Source organism: Semicossyphus pulcher, unplaced genomic scaffold (genome assembly GCF_022749685.1).
Source record: "Semicossyphus pulcher isolate SPU_LCO1_2020_fin unplaced genomic scaffold, fSemPul1.0.p SCAF_27, whole genome shotgun sequence".
Classification (NCBI taxonomy): Eukaryota; Metazoa; Chordata; class Actinopteri; order Labriformes; family Labridae; genus Semicossyphus; species Semicossyphus pulcher.
Genome location: NW_027211701.1, coordinates 5,007,959 through 5,024,321, shown reverse-complemented (window position 1 = coordinate 5,024,321; position 16,363 = coordinate 5,007,959). Strand labels below are relative to the sequence as shown.

At 39.3% G+C, this 16,363-nt stretch overlaps 1 protein-coding gene across 2 annotated transcripts; it reads left to right on the top strand.

Moving 5' to 3' along the window:
* Positions 1–4,748: 4,748 nt before the first annotated feature.
* LOC138604855 (polycomb group RING finger protein 2-like) lies at positions 4,749–15,204 on the top strand. 2 transcript variants are annotated; one of them, XM_069676879.1, is made up of 9 exons: positions 4,749–4,819; positions 5,442–5,569; positions 6,645–6,741; positions 6,841–6,896; positions 6,989–7,118; positions 9,404–9,443; positions 9,580–9,678; positions 12,543–12,623; positions 13,780–15,204. In XM_069676879.1, exons 2-9 carry the CDS (start codon positions 5,452–5,454, stop codon positions 14,158–14,160), a joined length of 1,002 nt encoding a protein of 333 aa, XP_069532980.1. In that variant the 5' UTR covers positions 4,749–4,819; positions 5,442–5,451; the 3' UTR covers positions 14,161–15,204. The 2 variants fall into 2 exon arrangements, with proteins under 2 accessions (XP_069532980.1, XP_069532979.1); XM_069676878.1 differs by lacking the exon at positions 4,749–4,819 and having other exon boundaries at positions 5,316–5,569.
* The last annotated feature ends 1,159 nt before the right edge of the window (positions 15,205–16,363 follow it).

The following is a 16,363-nucleotide window of genomic DNA, read 5'->3' as shown; positions in this document are numbered from 1 at the left end:
CACGTGCAGCTAAATCATGTCACTACAACATAGTGCTAACAGTGAGCAAGTTTGTTGTTTTTTTGTAGACATCTCTGTAGTCATACAGAGTTGTATCATAAATTATTGGCCAATCAATGACATTCATTAATTGTTCCTCCGTTATTCTGCTATTTCCTTTTAAATTTTAAAAGCGTGTGTCTTAACATGGGAGAATACATGGGATTCTGACCACTCTCTCACCTCGGATCACGGAGCCATAAGATCCGGCTCCCTTCTAAGAGCCGTAATTCCCAACACTACTGTTTAAGCTGAGGAGAGCTGCATTTCTCTTTGCATTTGTCTCAACTACTCAGAGTCTATTAAGACAGACCTTCCAACTTTTTACACAGTTAATTTACATCTGAATACTGATAAGCAGAATCATTTAAATATGAATAAATATGACACATTTTTCACAAATTTTATGTGAATTGAAGAAGTCAGCTATTGCAGCTTTATTGGCCAAGTACGCAAACAAATACTTAAACTTAAACATTACTCTCAGTTTACAAACACAAATAGACACACAAGTGCAGCAATGTGAGTAGTGCAAAGACTACAAAGGATGATGAAATATAAAATGGTAAATGGACTGAACTTCTGTAGCATTTTTCTAGTCTTGCGACCACTCAAAGCTGCTTTTACACTACATGTCACATTCACCCATTCATTCATGCACTGATGGCAGAGGCTGCTACATGTGGTGCCCAACTGTCAATCAGTCATCACATTCACACACTGTTGGCTTTGCCACCAGGAGCTATTTTACAGTGTCTTGCCCAGGGAGCTGGGGATTGAACCAACAACATTCCAATTTAAGGATGACTGACTCTGCCACTGAGCCACAGCCGCCAAGGCTATGTAACATGGCTGTGTAACAGGTTGCTTAAATGGGTTCAGTACTGTATGCACAGTGTGTAGAGGTTCACGTTGATGACTGACTCCCAACGCTTGAAAAACTACAATGAACAGTCAATTTCAATTGTTCTATTTTTTTCTCAATAAGCATAGAATTCTAAAAAACAAACAAAAAAAACATTCACAATAACTTTGTTTTCTTTTTACAAGAGGAAATTTACAAAGCAGAAGTTATAAACAATATTCAACATTTCATTATGAGAACAGAAGAATAGAACAATTTGCAATGCAACAAACTTTTATTTAACATTGAACATATCTAATAACTGTCCCGCACCCTATCATCCATGGCAGAACACGTTGTGCTGACTAAACACACTGAATTTTATGCATGCTAAAGAATATCAATAAGAACAACAACAAAGCAAGGATCAAAGTGTGTTCTGATTCATACGAACATTTAAGGACAGTATGGCAGAAGCCTATGAAAAAACTTTTTTGGTGGGGGATGTGGCTCAGTGGTAGAGTCGGTTGTCTCTCAATCGGAAAGTTGGGGGTTCAATGCCTGACTGTTACAGTCACATGTCGAAATGTCCTTGAGCAAGACACTAAACCCCAAATTACTCCTTATGGCATTGTCTTTCGTGTAAGAATGTCCATCTCCAACTGGAGATTGCGGTAGTAGCCATTGCCATCGGTGAGTGTGACGTGTTGTGTAAAAGCGCTTTGAGTGGTCGAAAGACTAAAAAAGTGCTATATAAGTACAGTCCATTTATCGTTTTTTTAATCAATTAATGTTGTAGCAATGTTGAATGGGTCTGTGTTCTTTCTCATGGGGGAAAGTTATAACAGAGCATCACTCCAGCATGACTCTGATTTGAGGAAAAAGACCCTTCCAAGGCTTCCCCACACTACCAGGAAAACATCTCCATGCAGAGGGGGATTCTATGTTTAATTAGAAACACTCAAAAAGGAGTTGAAGTGGGAGATTTATGTTTTGTTTCCTCTTTTAGAGTATAAAATCCCCCCCAGGTTACAAAATGTACGGATAGAAAAACAAAAAAACATGATGACAGTGGTCTCAGTGACAGGTGTTGTCCTGGTGTTCCCTGGTGTGAGTGCTTAAAACACAAACCTGTGAACTACTAAGAACAGTTTCTGATTTCACAGATGCAAAATTTGATTTCATCTATATTTAGCCAACATAGGATCATACATTTAAAGTGTGTGCTTGTTCCATTACCACCATGGAACAAAATACATTTGTTTAAAATAGCTGACATTCCTCATCAGCTATTCATGCAATCCCTTTAATGCAAATAATCAAAAATTAAATGTGTGACATGAATGGAGTTTAAATCAGATATGACCTCATTGATGTAAAAAGGGTAAACACAGAAAGTAGGAGGCACAATGTCATTCCCTAAGACAGCCCAGCACAGGATCTGGTCTGACCACGGGATACCTTCATGTATTGTGCTAATTAACAGCGATATTCAGCAGAAATAAACAAATGTAAAACTCAGTATTTCTTAGAAAATAGACCATTGTTAGTCACAAACTCTCTCACATTGTAAATAAGAGAACAGATTTAGAAATAACTGTAAAGCCAGTTAGTTAATCAATCAATCAATCAAATCAAATTTTATTTGTATAGCGCCAAATCATAACCAGGGTTATCTCGAGACACTTTACAGAAAGAGCAGGTCTAGACCGACTCTTTGTTAAGTTATTTAAAGAGAGGCCCAACATCAATCCACCATGAGTTAGCACTATGCCTTCTGTGCAGAGCTCTGTAAAGTCAATAAGAGCTCTGACAATATAACCCTGATGATGTCATCAGGGGCTGATGGTGTCAGTAAGAGATGACAAATGTATGAAAGAAAACCTTGGTAACAAAAATGTTGGAATGGAAAGGTTGTTTACCAGACAGGATGAGTCTAAACAACTAAAGCTATCTAGTTGCATTATGGGAAGTGTTGGATCCAGTGTGAGACATGAGATGGATACATTATGAACTAATCGTCAGGATATCTCAGCCTCTGCTGCTCTAAATTTGTCAATACCTTTTTTTTTTTTTTTTTAAATCTGTCTCTGTTGAGTCCCCCATGAAGTTTTAGGGAAGTGAAACATTAAACTGAGTTCCCCTTTAAAACATTTATAATTATAGTGCTGCACTACATGATGCACTCAGCTGTAATAATGTCTGTGTAATATTTGCAGGCCTCGTGCTCAAGATGGCACTAGGTAAAAAAAAACAACACACTGGCTTTTTCCTTCCGAGTCATGCAAAGATTTTGTCTCACATTCTTAAAGAACTATGCTGTAACATGCTATTTGTATATTCTTTGCACTGCCAGCATTCAGTCAACTCAACTCAAGTAAACTCATTTAATTTACCACTATATAGCAGCTTTCATGCAAGCATGCATTTTAAAAAGCTTCATAGATCAAGATTAATACAGTACAGCTAAAACAGTTCAAATGAAAACAGAAATTCAATACCTTGCAGTGAAGAGTAAAAATTGTTTAAATAAATAAACATGAAGTATAAAGATAGTATGAAAACCAGTGATTAAAACTTAAAGACTTAAAGGCAACGACAATGAGGCAAATATAAGTAAATAAATAAACGGACCAAAAAGATCATGTCTGAATGTTCCTTTTGAAAATGTTGACAGAGGTGGAGTCTCTCAGTTCCTTCCAGACTGTTCCTGAAGACCAGAGCAACAGCGGCCTTTACCTCACATGACGCCCTGGTCACCGCATTTGCCCTGTCAAATGTCCAGGTAGTGAAATATGAAGTCATTACTCACAAATATAAATTTCTGCTAACATTGGCTGGCGTAATAATATGTGCTCTATTATCTGTCTCTACATTTGTGCTGTCAGGACGTTTATCTGGAAAATTTAATCAGCAATCTCAGATTTATTGGTTCAGCTCTAATTTGATGCCTGATACAAAAATAGATCATTTCACCTTGTATTTCACTGTGCTGTGGGGAGACTACGTCATAATTTTAAATAGGGCTAATTTATAGTGAAAATGAACTGTTATGAATTTGATCAGACATTTATACTTTTGTGAAAATCAAAATGTCATTCTGTCCATGTAATTAATTAATAATTTTTATTTCATTTTTTAAATATCATGTGATATAATGTAACATTCTCTCTGTTTTCCATTAGCAGTAGATATGTAATACACTGTTTAAAATTTAAGGAACAGATAGAATATGAATGGTATTTATTATTTATAACTATATTATATTAGATAATAGCCTTAATGACAAAGTGCATCGTTGTATTTGTTCCATTAAACACACAAGAGATGTTGTAATCACAATCCATATAAAAAAAAAGAATAGGCCCCTTAACTTCAACTATAAATTCTAACGTTTATTGTAGACCAGTTTGCCTTTGTAAAACTGCTCCTCTTTCCATTTTTAAGTGGTAAGCATTTCTTCTATATATATATTAAAACGGACCAAGATTTAGTAATCTCCAATTAACTTGCACTCGTCTTTGTGGCCCAGCCCTCAGCTCGGCCCGGGACGTGAGGCCTGCAGGGCCTCTGACGGTCTTGCAGACAAAATAATTTACAATCACAGTCAGACACACTGGGGGCGTGGCGGCTCTCTCTTCAGTGCAACTTGTTAAAATAAATCAATAAATTGAAATTAAATAATCTAAAAAAAAAAGTGTGATGGTGGTCTCATGCAGGATAAATGAATGTGTAAAAAGTGAGCAGGGCCTGCAGAGGATACCCTGCATGCCCCGAGAACGAGGCGACAAAATAATATCACGTGATCCAAAATGGGCAGTCCTCTGACGGTGCTGAAAAAAGCCATTTTCTGGCGCTGCTGCAAATTGTGTCCAAGTACAAATAATTTACCTGGATCCTCGCTGGGAGGAGAGAGAAACTTGTATGTCGTATCAGGTAGGAACGAAGCATCGGTGATCGCTCTTTACCGGGCTGATCGGCCCGCTGTTTGCTGAGGCGCACACAAAGTGCACGGTGTCACATTTTGAGTCTCTTGTTCGCCTCCTCATACAGCCCTGTCAGTGAATTTAAGATGGCTGCTTTGTGTACCAGTGTGATTTTCTGTGGCTCTGCACCCCCCTCTATGGTGTGTTTTCCTTTGGATGTGGTCGGTTCTGGTGCCCGGTCGGACCGGCGGAGCTCCGGGGAAAAGCAAACGCTCTTTGTTGCTCCGCTGGTCGAGGAGCGGAGCTGATGCACAAGATGAGGCCACACAGGGGCGATTCAATGGTCGGCTGCTGTGTACCAGCACACAGCTTGCATTTAGCTGCACGGCTCCTGCTCTCCATGCGTTGTTTACTGCTAAAATATGTCATGTTTTGTTGGCCAGCGGCTCTCTTTGTTGTGGTTTCACAACCTGCTGTCCCAAGGACGAGCTGCAGACATTGTCTGAGGGGGCTCGGCCACTCATGGAACATATGGGACAGAACTAATAGTCTCATCAAGCTTTATGCATATTTACATCTGTGCCCTACTGTGTTACAAGAACCCCTCATGTTTTTATGTGTTTCCTCTGCAGATCAGTCCAGATGGATAAAATGCAGCCAAATCGGATTAAAATCACAGATCTGAATCCACACCTCACATGTCCACTGTGCGCTGGGTACTTAATTGATGCTACAACCATCGTAGAGTGCCTGCACTCCTGTAAGTCCCTCACATGAAGCATCGTCTTACATGCATGCAGTGTTTCTATTAACCCCAGATAGCATTAGCATAGACCTTACAACAGTTTGCATATTCAGCAGAGGTCTGGCTCATGTTGTGGTTGTAGGGAGACTAGCATGTCATGAATCATATTGTGCCCTACAAGAAGGGAACCTCTGTGTGCCCAGAATGATGCGTGTGAAACAATGTTTAGATGTTAGTTTAAACTGTGCAGGATGTTTTGATGAAACTGTATGATATCTCTGGAGCCTCGTGATGTATCTGTTGGGGGAGTCAGTCTCTCAACAAATAATGTCATAAAAGTACTGTTGTATTATTGTATTAAATTCAGAGATGTTCTGATACCTTTTGCTCATTCCGGGTACCGATCCAATATCTGGATCAGCCGATACAGAGAACTAAAGCAATACAATTGCGATAAAAATATATTGCACTGTTATTGCAGTTTTGAAACTGCTTTATTCTGTTTTCTTACCATGTTGAAATCTGGGTCTGCTTGTTTTGGAGAGGAGACTTCTGCAGGTGAATTTGGCTCCTGGTAAAAACCTCCTGAAGGGAAATGCTAAAGGAATCCTAACCTAAAATGCTAGCACAACAGCTAGAAACAAACTGAGCTAAAATTAGCCGTAGCTCAGCTCGCAGCCTCTCTAGATGTCCTGTATCCGCTGAAAAGCGTCAGAAAAACATGGATTGTGGCTCTAGCATTACATTCTCTGCTATAACGACATGATAAATGACCTAAAATCACTTCATAATCACAGCTCTAAAAATATGTTTCCAGTGGCAGCACAGTGCCTTGTTAGCTTCTGTTCTTGAGCAGCAAAGAAGGGCGATTTCTGATGAACCAACTTTACTTGGGGATGATAAATAACTGCCTCAGATCAGTGCTTAGACTGGGTATTTACTGATACCCAATCTTGCATTTTAGGCTGTGCCAAAGGCCCATTCAGTACTGGCATTTGAACTGGAACAGCTCTAATTACATTGAAATACTAGTGTGGATGATGGAGTGCTGCAAGGTTTTCATCATTATGTGTCTTCTCTGTCTGCACAGTTTGTAAAACTTGTATCGTCGCCTTTCTGGAGACAAATAAGTTCTGTCCTCGATGTGACGTCCAGGTTCACAAGACATGTCCACAGCTCAGCATCAGGTCAGTTATGAGGATTTGTATTTGGTATCTTTTTAAATCACTTCTGAATCCAGAATCCAGAGAGCTTATCAACTGAAAATGGTCTTTTTGTTTTTCTAGAGCGGACAAAACTCTACAAGATATTGTTTATAAGCTTGTTCCAGGGTTATTCAAAGGTAAGACTGTGTTTTTTTGTCTTTGTCATAATTTCTAAATAATGCTTTTCTTCACCAATGGACACTTGTTTTTCTCTGCTTGCTGCACTCAGATGAGATGAAACGGAGGCGGGACTTCTACGCAGAGAATCGTGTGCTGGAACCGGGGGAAGTGGTGGAGACGTTTAACATAGCAGAGGATGAAATAATCAGTCTGTCCATACAGTTCTATGAGAGGAACAAGTGAGTCAGTCATTTGTCATTTTTACAAAAACCTGCAGTAAGAATTGTTAATGTGGGTCTGGTTACTGGAAGGTGGCTGCTGAGACAGGTGTTGAAACAATGTAATGTTATTTTCTAGTCATGTGCAAAGCTAACAATAGACACAATAAAATATTTGATGTGCTACCTTTGCCACCTCTGTTTTAGAAATTGGAGTATTTACACATTTTTAGATAGTTAAAGCTGCTGTGTGGAATGAGCCCATATTAAAATGCATTCAGTAATCACCACCACGAGCCAACATGAGTAAATAAACCAAACAATATCAGTGTTTCAAAGAGAAGTGTGCAATCGCCTGTGTGTGTGAGTGGATGCAGGAGAGACTTCTAGCATTTATGAAGCTCGTAATAGCCTTCTTATGTAATGCTTTAGTTTATAGATGGATTGAAACCTTCATCACATAGTTGAGGTCTTTTTTTAAACATCCTCTTCAGAAACTGTTCAGGGTCTATTAAGTAGCTCCCACAAGCAGGGGTTAAATTGTGCCTACGCTCTTTTAGCTGCTTATATTGGGATGGGTAACTTCATACATATTGAACAATGCATCTATTTTTGCTATTTCCTCTGTCCTAAACAAACAAAAACACTATAACAGGTTTTCTTACTTTATATTTCCACTTTCATTGGAGTTGTTTTTTGTATTTCTCTAATTCTGTACTGTATTTTAGGAGATATCTGGCACTATAATTTCATGCAGGATTAATAAAGATCTTATCTTAAAGGAGAAAACTTGGACCTTAGGTGATGAGGTGATATAAGAAGTAGACTTGCAAACATCCCGACCCTTTACAAGGCTTTCCTTTTTTACCAGTTTCTTTTAAAGCCATCAACTACCTTTAAGTCAGCACAGATGGCAGACTGATTGATAGATGGCAAAGGAAGGGAGAAAATATGTCAGAAACTGACAGGTGTATTATCTGAATTGGTTTGATTTGTTGATCAAGCGTTGTTTTGCTTTTAAAAAATGATACTATAAGTTTAACGCAAGATAGCCTTCAAGTAGGTTCGCACAGGGTCCGCAGCAACACTTCAAAAGTAGCCCAATTTCGCGGGAAAACCTTGGACCTGGCAACCAGGCTTGCTTCCTGAATTTTTTTTTTTTCACTATATATAATATTTTCAAGACTGTTGTTGTCTCAAAATGATTCTGAAATGAAGTTCCTATTGCTCAATTCCATTATGCTTCGTAATATGACTTCATATTAAAATACAAAAAACTGTGAAGCAGACTAACGGCACAGAGAGGGGGAGCGCTGCTGCGCAGGTGCTCTGAGGGAGAGAGAGAGAGAGAGAGGGGGCGAGTACCGACTGAAGTGATCACGTGACATGAACCTGCATTTGCTCAGCTCTGTGTTTATCAGTGAAATATATTAAATACAAAGCATAAGGACATATGACAGCCTGTGGAGACAGAGTTTATACTTTATAGAAACTGTGCGTGGAAACACGGACAGATCGCAACGTTGCTGAGCCAGGTACAGAGCATGAGACACAAACACAGATCTGAGTCAGATCTGCCCTCTAAATTAAAATGTCCTAATTATTCAGTCAGAATCTAAATTTTGGAACCAGTTCCATTTTAGAACCGTTTTTTTTTTTTATGCCCAACCCTAGTAGCATTTTGAGCATGGAGGAAATAAAATGAAAAAAACTTGAATATCCGGCATTGCCTCATTGTTTAGTGTGGACTGAAAAATGTGTTCTAGAGTTCAGACTTAGAAGCTCACCTCACTCAGATACTGTAGTTATTCGCACCGATCAGCCCACTAATCGTTCAAGCTAGCTCACATTCACTGCACACCTTCTGACAATGTTAGCTAACTTGGCAGACGTTTAAAAGTCTCTTGTGTTAGGGCTTTAAAATTCCCAAGCAAATCAATGATGAATGCTTGTCTGCTGAAAAATGATTTAGCTCACATTCACCTGTTTTCTTCCTGTCACAGGCTCTGTTCGATCAGGCGAGTCCTGCATTTATTATTGAAGAGAAAAGTCGTCATTTTCTCCTCTTAATCACCAAAACAATGAACTCTTGGGGGAAACTTTGCCCCTTGATCAGCTCTTTTGCCTTTCGCCCCCCTCATCTTATGGCACTGAAGTAGAATACTTAATATGCAGTAAGGCCCACATTCAAGTAAATTAAGTAGCGAGAGAGTGAGCAAAACTCATGAGCAAAAATATGTTTTTCTGTATGTGTTGAAAAAATATTTCTTTTGTTTAACACATTTTACTTTTTTCTTTTCTTGCAGAAATAACGAGATGCAGCGGGCAGAGATGGAAGGAGACAAGGTAAAGACTTATTTTAGATAGAGAGAATAGTTTGATAAAGTAGCTGTTGAAGCCCACACTCTCCACTTTTAATATGGTTTTCTTGTCTTCAGCCTGGATTTATGTGTCTCCTCTAAGCTCTGTTCTTTGTTCCCAGTCAAATGGTAAACGCTTCCTGCAGTGCCCGGCAGCCATGTCCGTCATGCACTTAGCAAAGTTCCTCCGAAGCAAGATGGACATTCCCAACAACTATCGGGTAAATAGACTCTGTTTTGGTTCTGTGCCAAACTTCAGGTTTTAGGAACAATTATATAAAGAACTTTGATCGTAATCACAGTGATGGATTGGTCCTATTCGTTTGCATACATTTGTCAGCCTTAAACGGGTCCTGGCAATGACCACTTTGATATGCGAGTTTTCAGGCTGCAACATGACCCAAACTGTTCAAATCATACTGCCTAATGTGGAAGTGATCCCTCTTTGTGACAAATCAGCAGAGAATTATCCCCAAACTCTGCAGAGCATTTTAGCCTCTTTCAGTGCATTGTTTTGTTTTGTTCACTTTAACTGCTCTAAGCTTTTTTTTCCCAGCTGTCAGGCAGCTATTTTGGGTGACACAATCGGGATAAGCTACTGGATAAGCATCCAATGGAAGACAAATTTAGCTGCTAGCTGGTAAACAAAGTAGAGCATTTAGCAGTTATAAAAATTGATTTTCTTTGGGACTTGGTGGAGAAACAGAACAGTATTGAATTTGTATTTACTTTCTTGAAACGAACCGTAACCAAAAAATGAACACTGATTTTTCTCATAATCTATTGTTTGGTTAGATAGGTTTGATTATTTTAGCTGCTGTAAATTTGAACATGTCAACAAGGTGGGTCATGGTAGGAAAATCAGAAGTATATTTTTCCAGTTTTTCAGAAAAGTACAAAATACATTGTGTCATAGATGTTAGCCTTGTTCACCCCTGAAAAAGCCACTGTCAGTCATAGCTGGTGTTCTCTGTAATCGATAGAAGCAATAATATTTGAAATTGGCGCCTCTACATTCCCACAACACCCAGCATGCATTGCGCCCCTCCCTCTGAAAGGAACGCATTGATCGCTGCTGGCGATGGCTCAGAGTGGTACAGAATCCGAAATACGACGAGAATATACCGGTGGATCGCCAAAAAAATCTTTAGGTCTGCAGTCTACACTTTAAACCTGACGATTTTGAGCGAGACATGACATCTGGGGGGGGGCCTAGATTGAGCAAGTGTAGTTTAGCAAGCTCCCTGGCTTCCACCAGATGACACGTTTTACGTAGTCTGGTGGAGGTTTTCTGGTAGAAGTGGATAGAGTCCTCCAAAGGCACAGAGTGAAATTGCCTTTTTTTCTACCATAATGGCATTAGCTCCTCATATTAGCATGATAGAACTGAGGTTGAAAATCGGCAAACTGGCCCTTTAACGCTCTTCAAAAGCTATATTAACATATATATCATATTCTACAACTACAGCCTCAGGAGTCAAATGCTGCATTCCCAACATGTCAGCAGAATGGTATAAAAGGAAAGCTTTGTATGTTGTTTATTCCAGCCAAGAAGTAATCGCATATTAAGCCATGACCTGTACAGCTATTAGCCTTTTGTCACTGTGTCAGAATGAAGAACTGTCTAAATTAGCACTTGGTATGCTGCTGCATATTTCTCGATTTTAACAGCTTGTTTGCATGTGAAACTGCAGATTGCAGACTGAAGAATGATATAGTTTATTTTAGTTTTGTGTAGTTTTTATTTACATGTTAACTGCCAGTGATGATGGCAGCTATTTTGCCAATTTTTTCACACTTATGCTGTGTTCCGGACAACTCGGAATTGAGTTTTTCCAACCCCCGAATAGCAAAATTGCTCTGGAACGCCATTCAAAGTCGGAGTTCCTACTTGTGAACTCGGGGTAGATTAATCTATCCTGACATCAACTGAATAGCAACGTTATATATATTTGCCTGCATTTAATTGAAAAACAACTACTATCATACAGTAACACATGTTTTACATGAAAATGTTTATAAGAAAAATCACCGATGTGACAAGGAAGCTGGCTAGTTTAAATAATCTCTGATCCGTTATCTTCTCTCCACTAAAGTTATTCTGGAAAACGTTAAAAATACAAAAGTTGTCTAAAGACTTGCCAAAGAAACATCAGTTGGTCACGGTCGGCCATGTTTTGTATTTACATTTGGAAGTCAGAAATTTCTACTGGGAAGTTCTCGAGTTCCCAGTTGTCTGGAACGCAGCATTATTCCACTTAATTGGAGCATCTTGGCATCTTTTATAGCATCTTCTGTCTTGATTATGATTGATTAAGACATGACATATTATAAACATTAACAATTGTAATGCTGCATTAATTTATAGAGTTAGAGATGTGGAAAAATGTGCATGTTTATGACTTGTTGTCATTACAGTTTTTTAAAGGTGGGCAACTGGAAATTACAGTAATTCCCATATGGCATGAACACAGCGTAAGGTATAGGAGTCCTTTACAATTGTAGAAATCACTGAATGATGGTATTTATTGGCCTAAAAACCTGGCTCCTAAAAGTAGCACTTCAAGCTAAGCATACATTCATTTTTTTACTGCTCCTTGATCAAACATTGCAGTTTTGTTGTTAAATGCTGACGAAATAAGATTCCTCTTTGTTCAAAACATGTACTCGAAGAACAGCAGTGCCAGTCATGCTGAGGCAGAAAAACAAAACTTAGTGACATGTTTTAGCCTTTCAAATATTATGCAAAAGTAATCGGAGCGATTGGAACAAAAGCTGTCCTGGAGGCAGGACGGGACTTCAGCAGTAACCGTAGGTTTGACAATATTGGGTCAATGTTAGAGTAAAGGTGAGTTAAAAGCCTGTTGGTGTTTTCAGTGTTTATGTTTATGAACCTTGTTGTTTTAAATAGAGGCTTTATATTAGTACAAACATGTTGAGATGTCTTTAAATAAAGGCGTTTCTTACAGCTTCACTCAGATTCAGCCTTCATAATGGTGGTCGGCTTTGCTTCACCGGGTTGAGTTGATTCACGCATCATTTCTGCCGGTCACGTTGTGTTAACTGCTTTTTGACTGTGTTACAGGTGGAGGTGTTGTATGGAGATGAGCCGTTGAAGGACTACTACACACTAATGGATATCGCCTACTTCTATGAGTGGAGACGGGTGAGTGCTTTCATACCTTTTATTGCGGTCATGTTGACATTATCAATATTGCGTTTCCTTTGGTCGACATGATTACATTTTGTTGCATTGATTTGCTGCATTTCCAGTGTTGTACCGATATTATTGTTGGTCTTTGTTCACCATGATGATATTTGATGTCAGTTCATCTTGTTAGTTTGAGTTTGTCTTGACTTTGCTTGTGAATGTTTTTCCACGTTTGCTTAGATTTAAAACCAGAACAACTTTAAATACAAAATTTGAATAAGACAGACTTAAAGTTTTACATGATGTATTACTAATCCTGAGCAAGTTCCAGATCTAGAGAAGTTGATTTACGTCCTGTCTTTGAGTTTGTAGCTTTTTTCATCCCTGCAGTTTTTATTTTAGTTGTATGTAGGGCTCAACGATTTTGAAAAAATACCTAATTTCGATTATTTTGACTTAAATCGCAATTTCAATATGATTTGCGATATTAAAGGGAATGATAATTTTTTCATTATTATTTTTATCTTCATTGAAAAATGTGATTTTTGCAGGGATCTGAACCAAAGGAAGACATTCGATGCTTCTGTGTTGTGACACACATTTCACCTTTAACAAATATTGCGCCTCCTGTGTTTTGAAAATGGCAGTAGGCCATATTGCTATTTTCGACACAATTTTGATTAATTTTTCAGCCCTAGTTTTATGTCACTTGTTGAATTTGCTGATGCAGTGTTGCAGTCCTCCAAAAACACTAATAGTTTAATGTTGTTGAGTATGTTGCATTGGAGAGTACCATATGTGGTTGGCCATTACTATTTACTTGTTATGTGGACACACTCGTAGTTGGAATGTAATGTCCTGGTTGGACAGAGTGAGCAAGTAACCCTGAGATTGTCAGTGGTCACATCTGTGTTATTCAGACAAGGTTATATTAACGGATGAGGCAGACACTATTGTACTATTTTTTGCGTGTGTGCGTGCGTGCGTGCGTGCGTGCGTGCGTGGTATTGATGAAGGACAAAAATGGAGCTCTATGGCACAGAGGAATCAGCCTTTGACTACACAGACCAAACTTTAATCAATCAGTCAATCCAACAGTTTTATTATTTACACTAGGGTGATACTGATGTTTTATGCACAGTTCTCCTAAAGTGTGTGTTCCTCTCTGCAGACCGGACCCATCCCCCTGCAGTATCTGGTCAAACCCAACCGAAAGCGCAGGAGGCCGTCCCAGTCTGCTGCCCAGGGCCACTCTGACGGCGTCAACACCAGCCCGACGTCAGAGAGTGACTCCCAGAGCGACAAAGTCCACAGTCCCGCTGCAGCCCAGCAGCCCCGAGCCTCCTCACAGTCCAGCCCTGCATCCCACAACGCCTCCTCCGCCATCCAAAGCTCCAACGGTCCCACTGTGCCCAACAACACTCAGCGACACACACTCGCCTCCAAACAGGGCGCCAATGCTCGCAAGGTGACTGTCAATGGCACGAGCTCCGGGGCCGGAAAAGAGGAGGCGCGGGGAGGCGACAAAAGCGGTTTGCCTCCGACGACCTAATGTGCACACAGGGCAACAGGGAGGACAGTGTTTCAATTGCTCCCTTTATTATTTCTACAGACGAGCTCAAGCCGTCTTCCTTCTGGACAAACAGGAGGCGGATTAATCTCATCACCTTTCAGCAGGAAAGACTGAAAAGTGCAGCCAAATAGACACTTGTACGTATGTGCGTGTGTGTGTGTGTGTGTGTGTGTGTGTGTGTGTGTGTGTGTGTGTGTGTTTATGTGTGTTAGACTAGTGCACACATACAAACTGTACAGTATGTATCAAATGTGAGCATGTGTGCATACATATGTATAAACTTATCTTTTATACAAGATATTGTAATCGTTTTGTATTGTATATGCAGTGGGTCTGTTTCATTTCATAGTTCAGCAGCATCGTTTCAGAAGAGTTGAGACAGAGTGCTGAAAGGCGTTGCAGTGTGAGTCACTGCAGGAGGAGGATGTAAAGAGTAAAAAAGAAGCTAATCCTTGCCTTTGAACAGTCATGTTAATAACTGCTGTATAAGTGTCCAGTATAAGCAACCGCTCATCAGGTAACACAGGTACATTACATATAACTGTTGATGCACTTTGTTAAGGTCAGAACACACAATTTCGAAACCACCAAGTATTTTCCGACAGGAGAAGCATTTACATTGACAGAAGTCCAAGCACTACCACGCTCACAACAGATGTTTGTCAGCTGAACACGGTCTTTCTTTCGTGGCAGTTGAAGAACTCAAAAGGGATTTGGATATTTGGCCATGTATGTTGTAGTTCCATTAAGTTCAACATTCCTTTTGTTTCTTTTCAACAAACAATGATACTTTTTTTTTTTTATCAGCCATATGTGCATGTTTTAGGTCAATAAAATGTTTACTTACTAGGTTTTTCTGACCTGAGTGTCCTGTTTATGATTCTCTGAACTCATGACAAGTGTTGGGGAAGTTAAGTTGCATAGATCAGGGGTTCTCAAATTTTACTTACAGGGGAGAAGATTTTACAAGGACCCCCTCATAATTATAACACCAATTAAGCATATGCTCACTATCGTTTGCACTCTTAGATGCTATTGGAACTATTTGTATTGTAAAACCTGTTTCATAATAATAATAAACAGAAAAACATTTCAATTTGAATCATGTTAATACCACTTAAATACTTTAAAACAGAGGGTCATTTTGTTCCAATTCCTTGTGGACTCAACTCGACAGCATTTATATTTTTCAAATAATTGAACTTAAAAGCTTTCAGAAAATTATCAGCTGCAGGAACGGTTCGCTGAGTGAGTTGAGTGATTCATGACAGATTGACGTGATGTGTCACAATCATGTCAGTTTCTATTGGTCCAAAGTTAACTTGGGTGGGTCACAGTATGCTTGTTTCATTGGTGCAAATGGTCATCATCTGTTGACATGCAGATTGTAATGATACAGCACAATTTTATAATTTAATTTAAATTTATTATAATTATTTTGTGGACCCCCAGGTTATGATTCGCAGACCCCCATACATCCTAGGGCCCCACTTTGAGAACCACTGACATAGATGGAGTACTTTATTCATCCCAGAAGGGAAAGTGGATTGTCATAGCAGCAAACATTATAAGACATTAACATTAATTGGTACATGAGCAGCAGAAAAAACACGATACACATTCAGGAGTACTGGTGAGTACTGATAGTTAAACTACAGCAAATCTACCCGAGAGGGGAATGTAGTTTGATTATCTGAAGCCGCTTATAAAAACTAGTTAAAACTAGTTATAAATGATCAAACTGACACAACACTAACATGTTTTACATAAACCAGATAAGTGAAATACCCTGCTATTGTTGGGGAAGTGTGGAAGAGAGGACTGTCAGCTTTGGTTTTGGATACAATGTCTAGCCAGTCAGAGGGGAGGGAGGGACCAGTTGGCCCAGTTAGCCAGGTAAGGACAGGTTCTAAAAAAGTGAGCATCCACTTCTCTGAAGATTTGTTCAATAGTAGCATTACTTATGACTATTGTGCTGCCTGGGCATGCCTTCACAGCTGTCAGGAGCAAATGAAAATTTGCCATGATATTGAGGATAAATCTTACTAAATTGGTGGCCACCAACAGGTCGGATCTTTCACTAATCCACTGATATATCTCGACTAATACAGTAATTAGGCATGACATAAGCCAGACCCTTTTGATTCAACCCTTAACAACCTCAGTTAGCCCTATAATGATT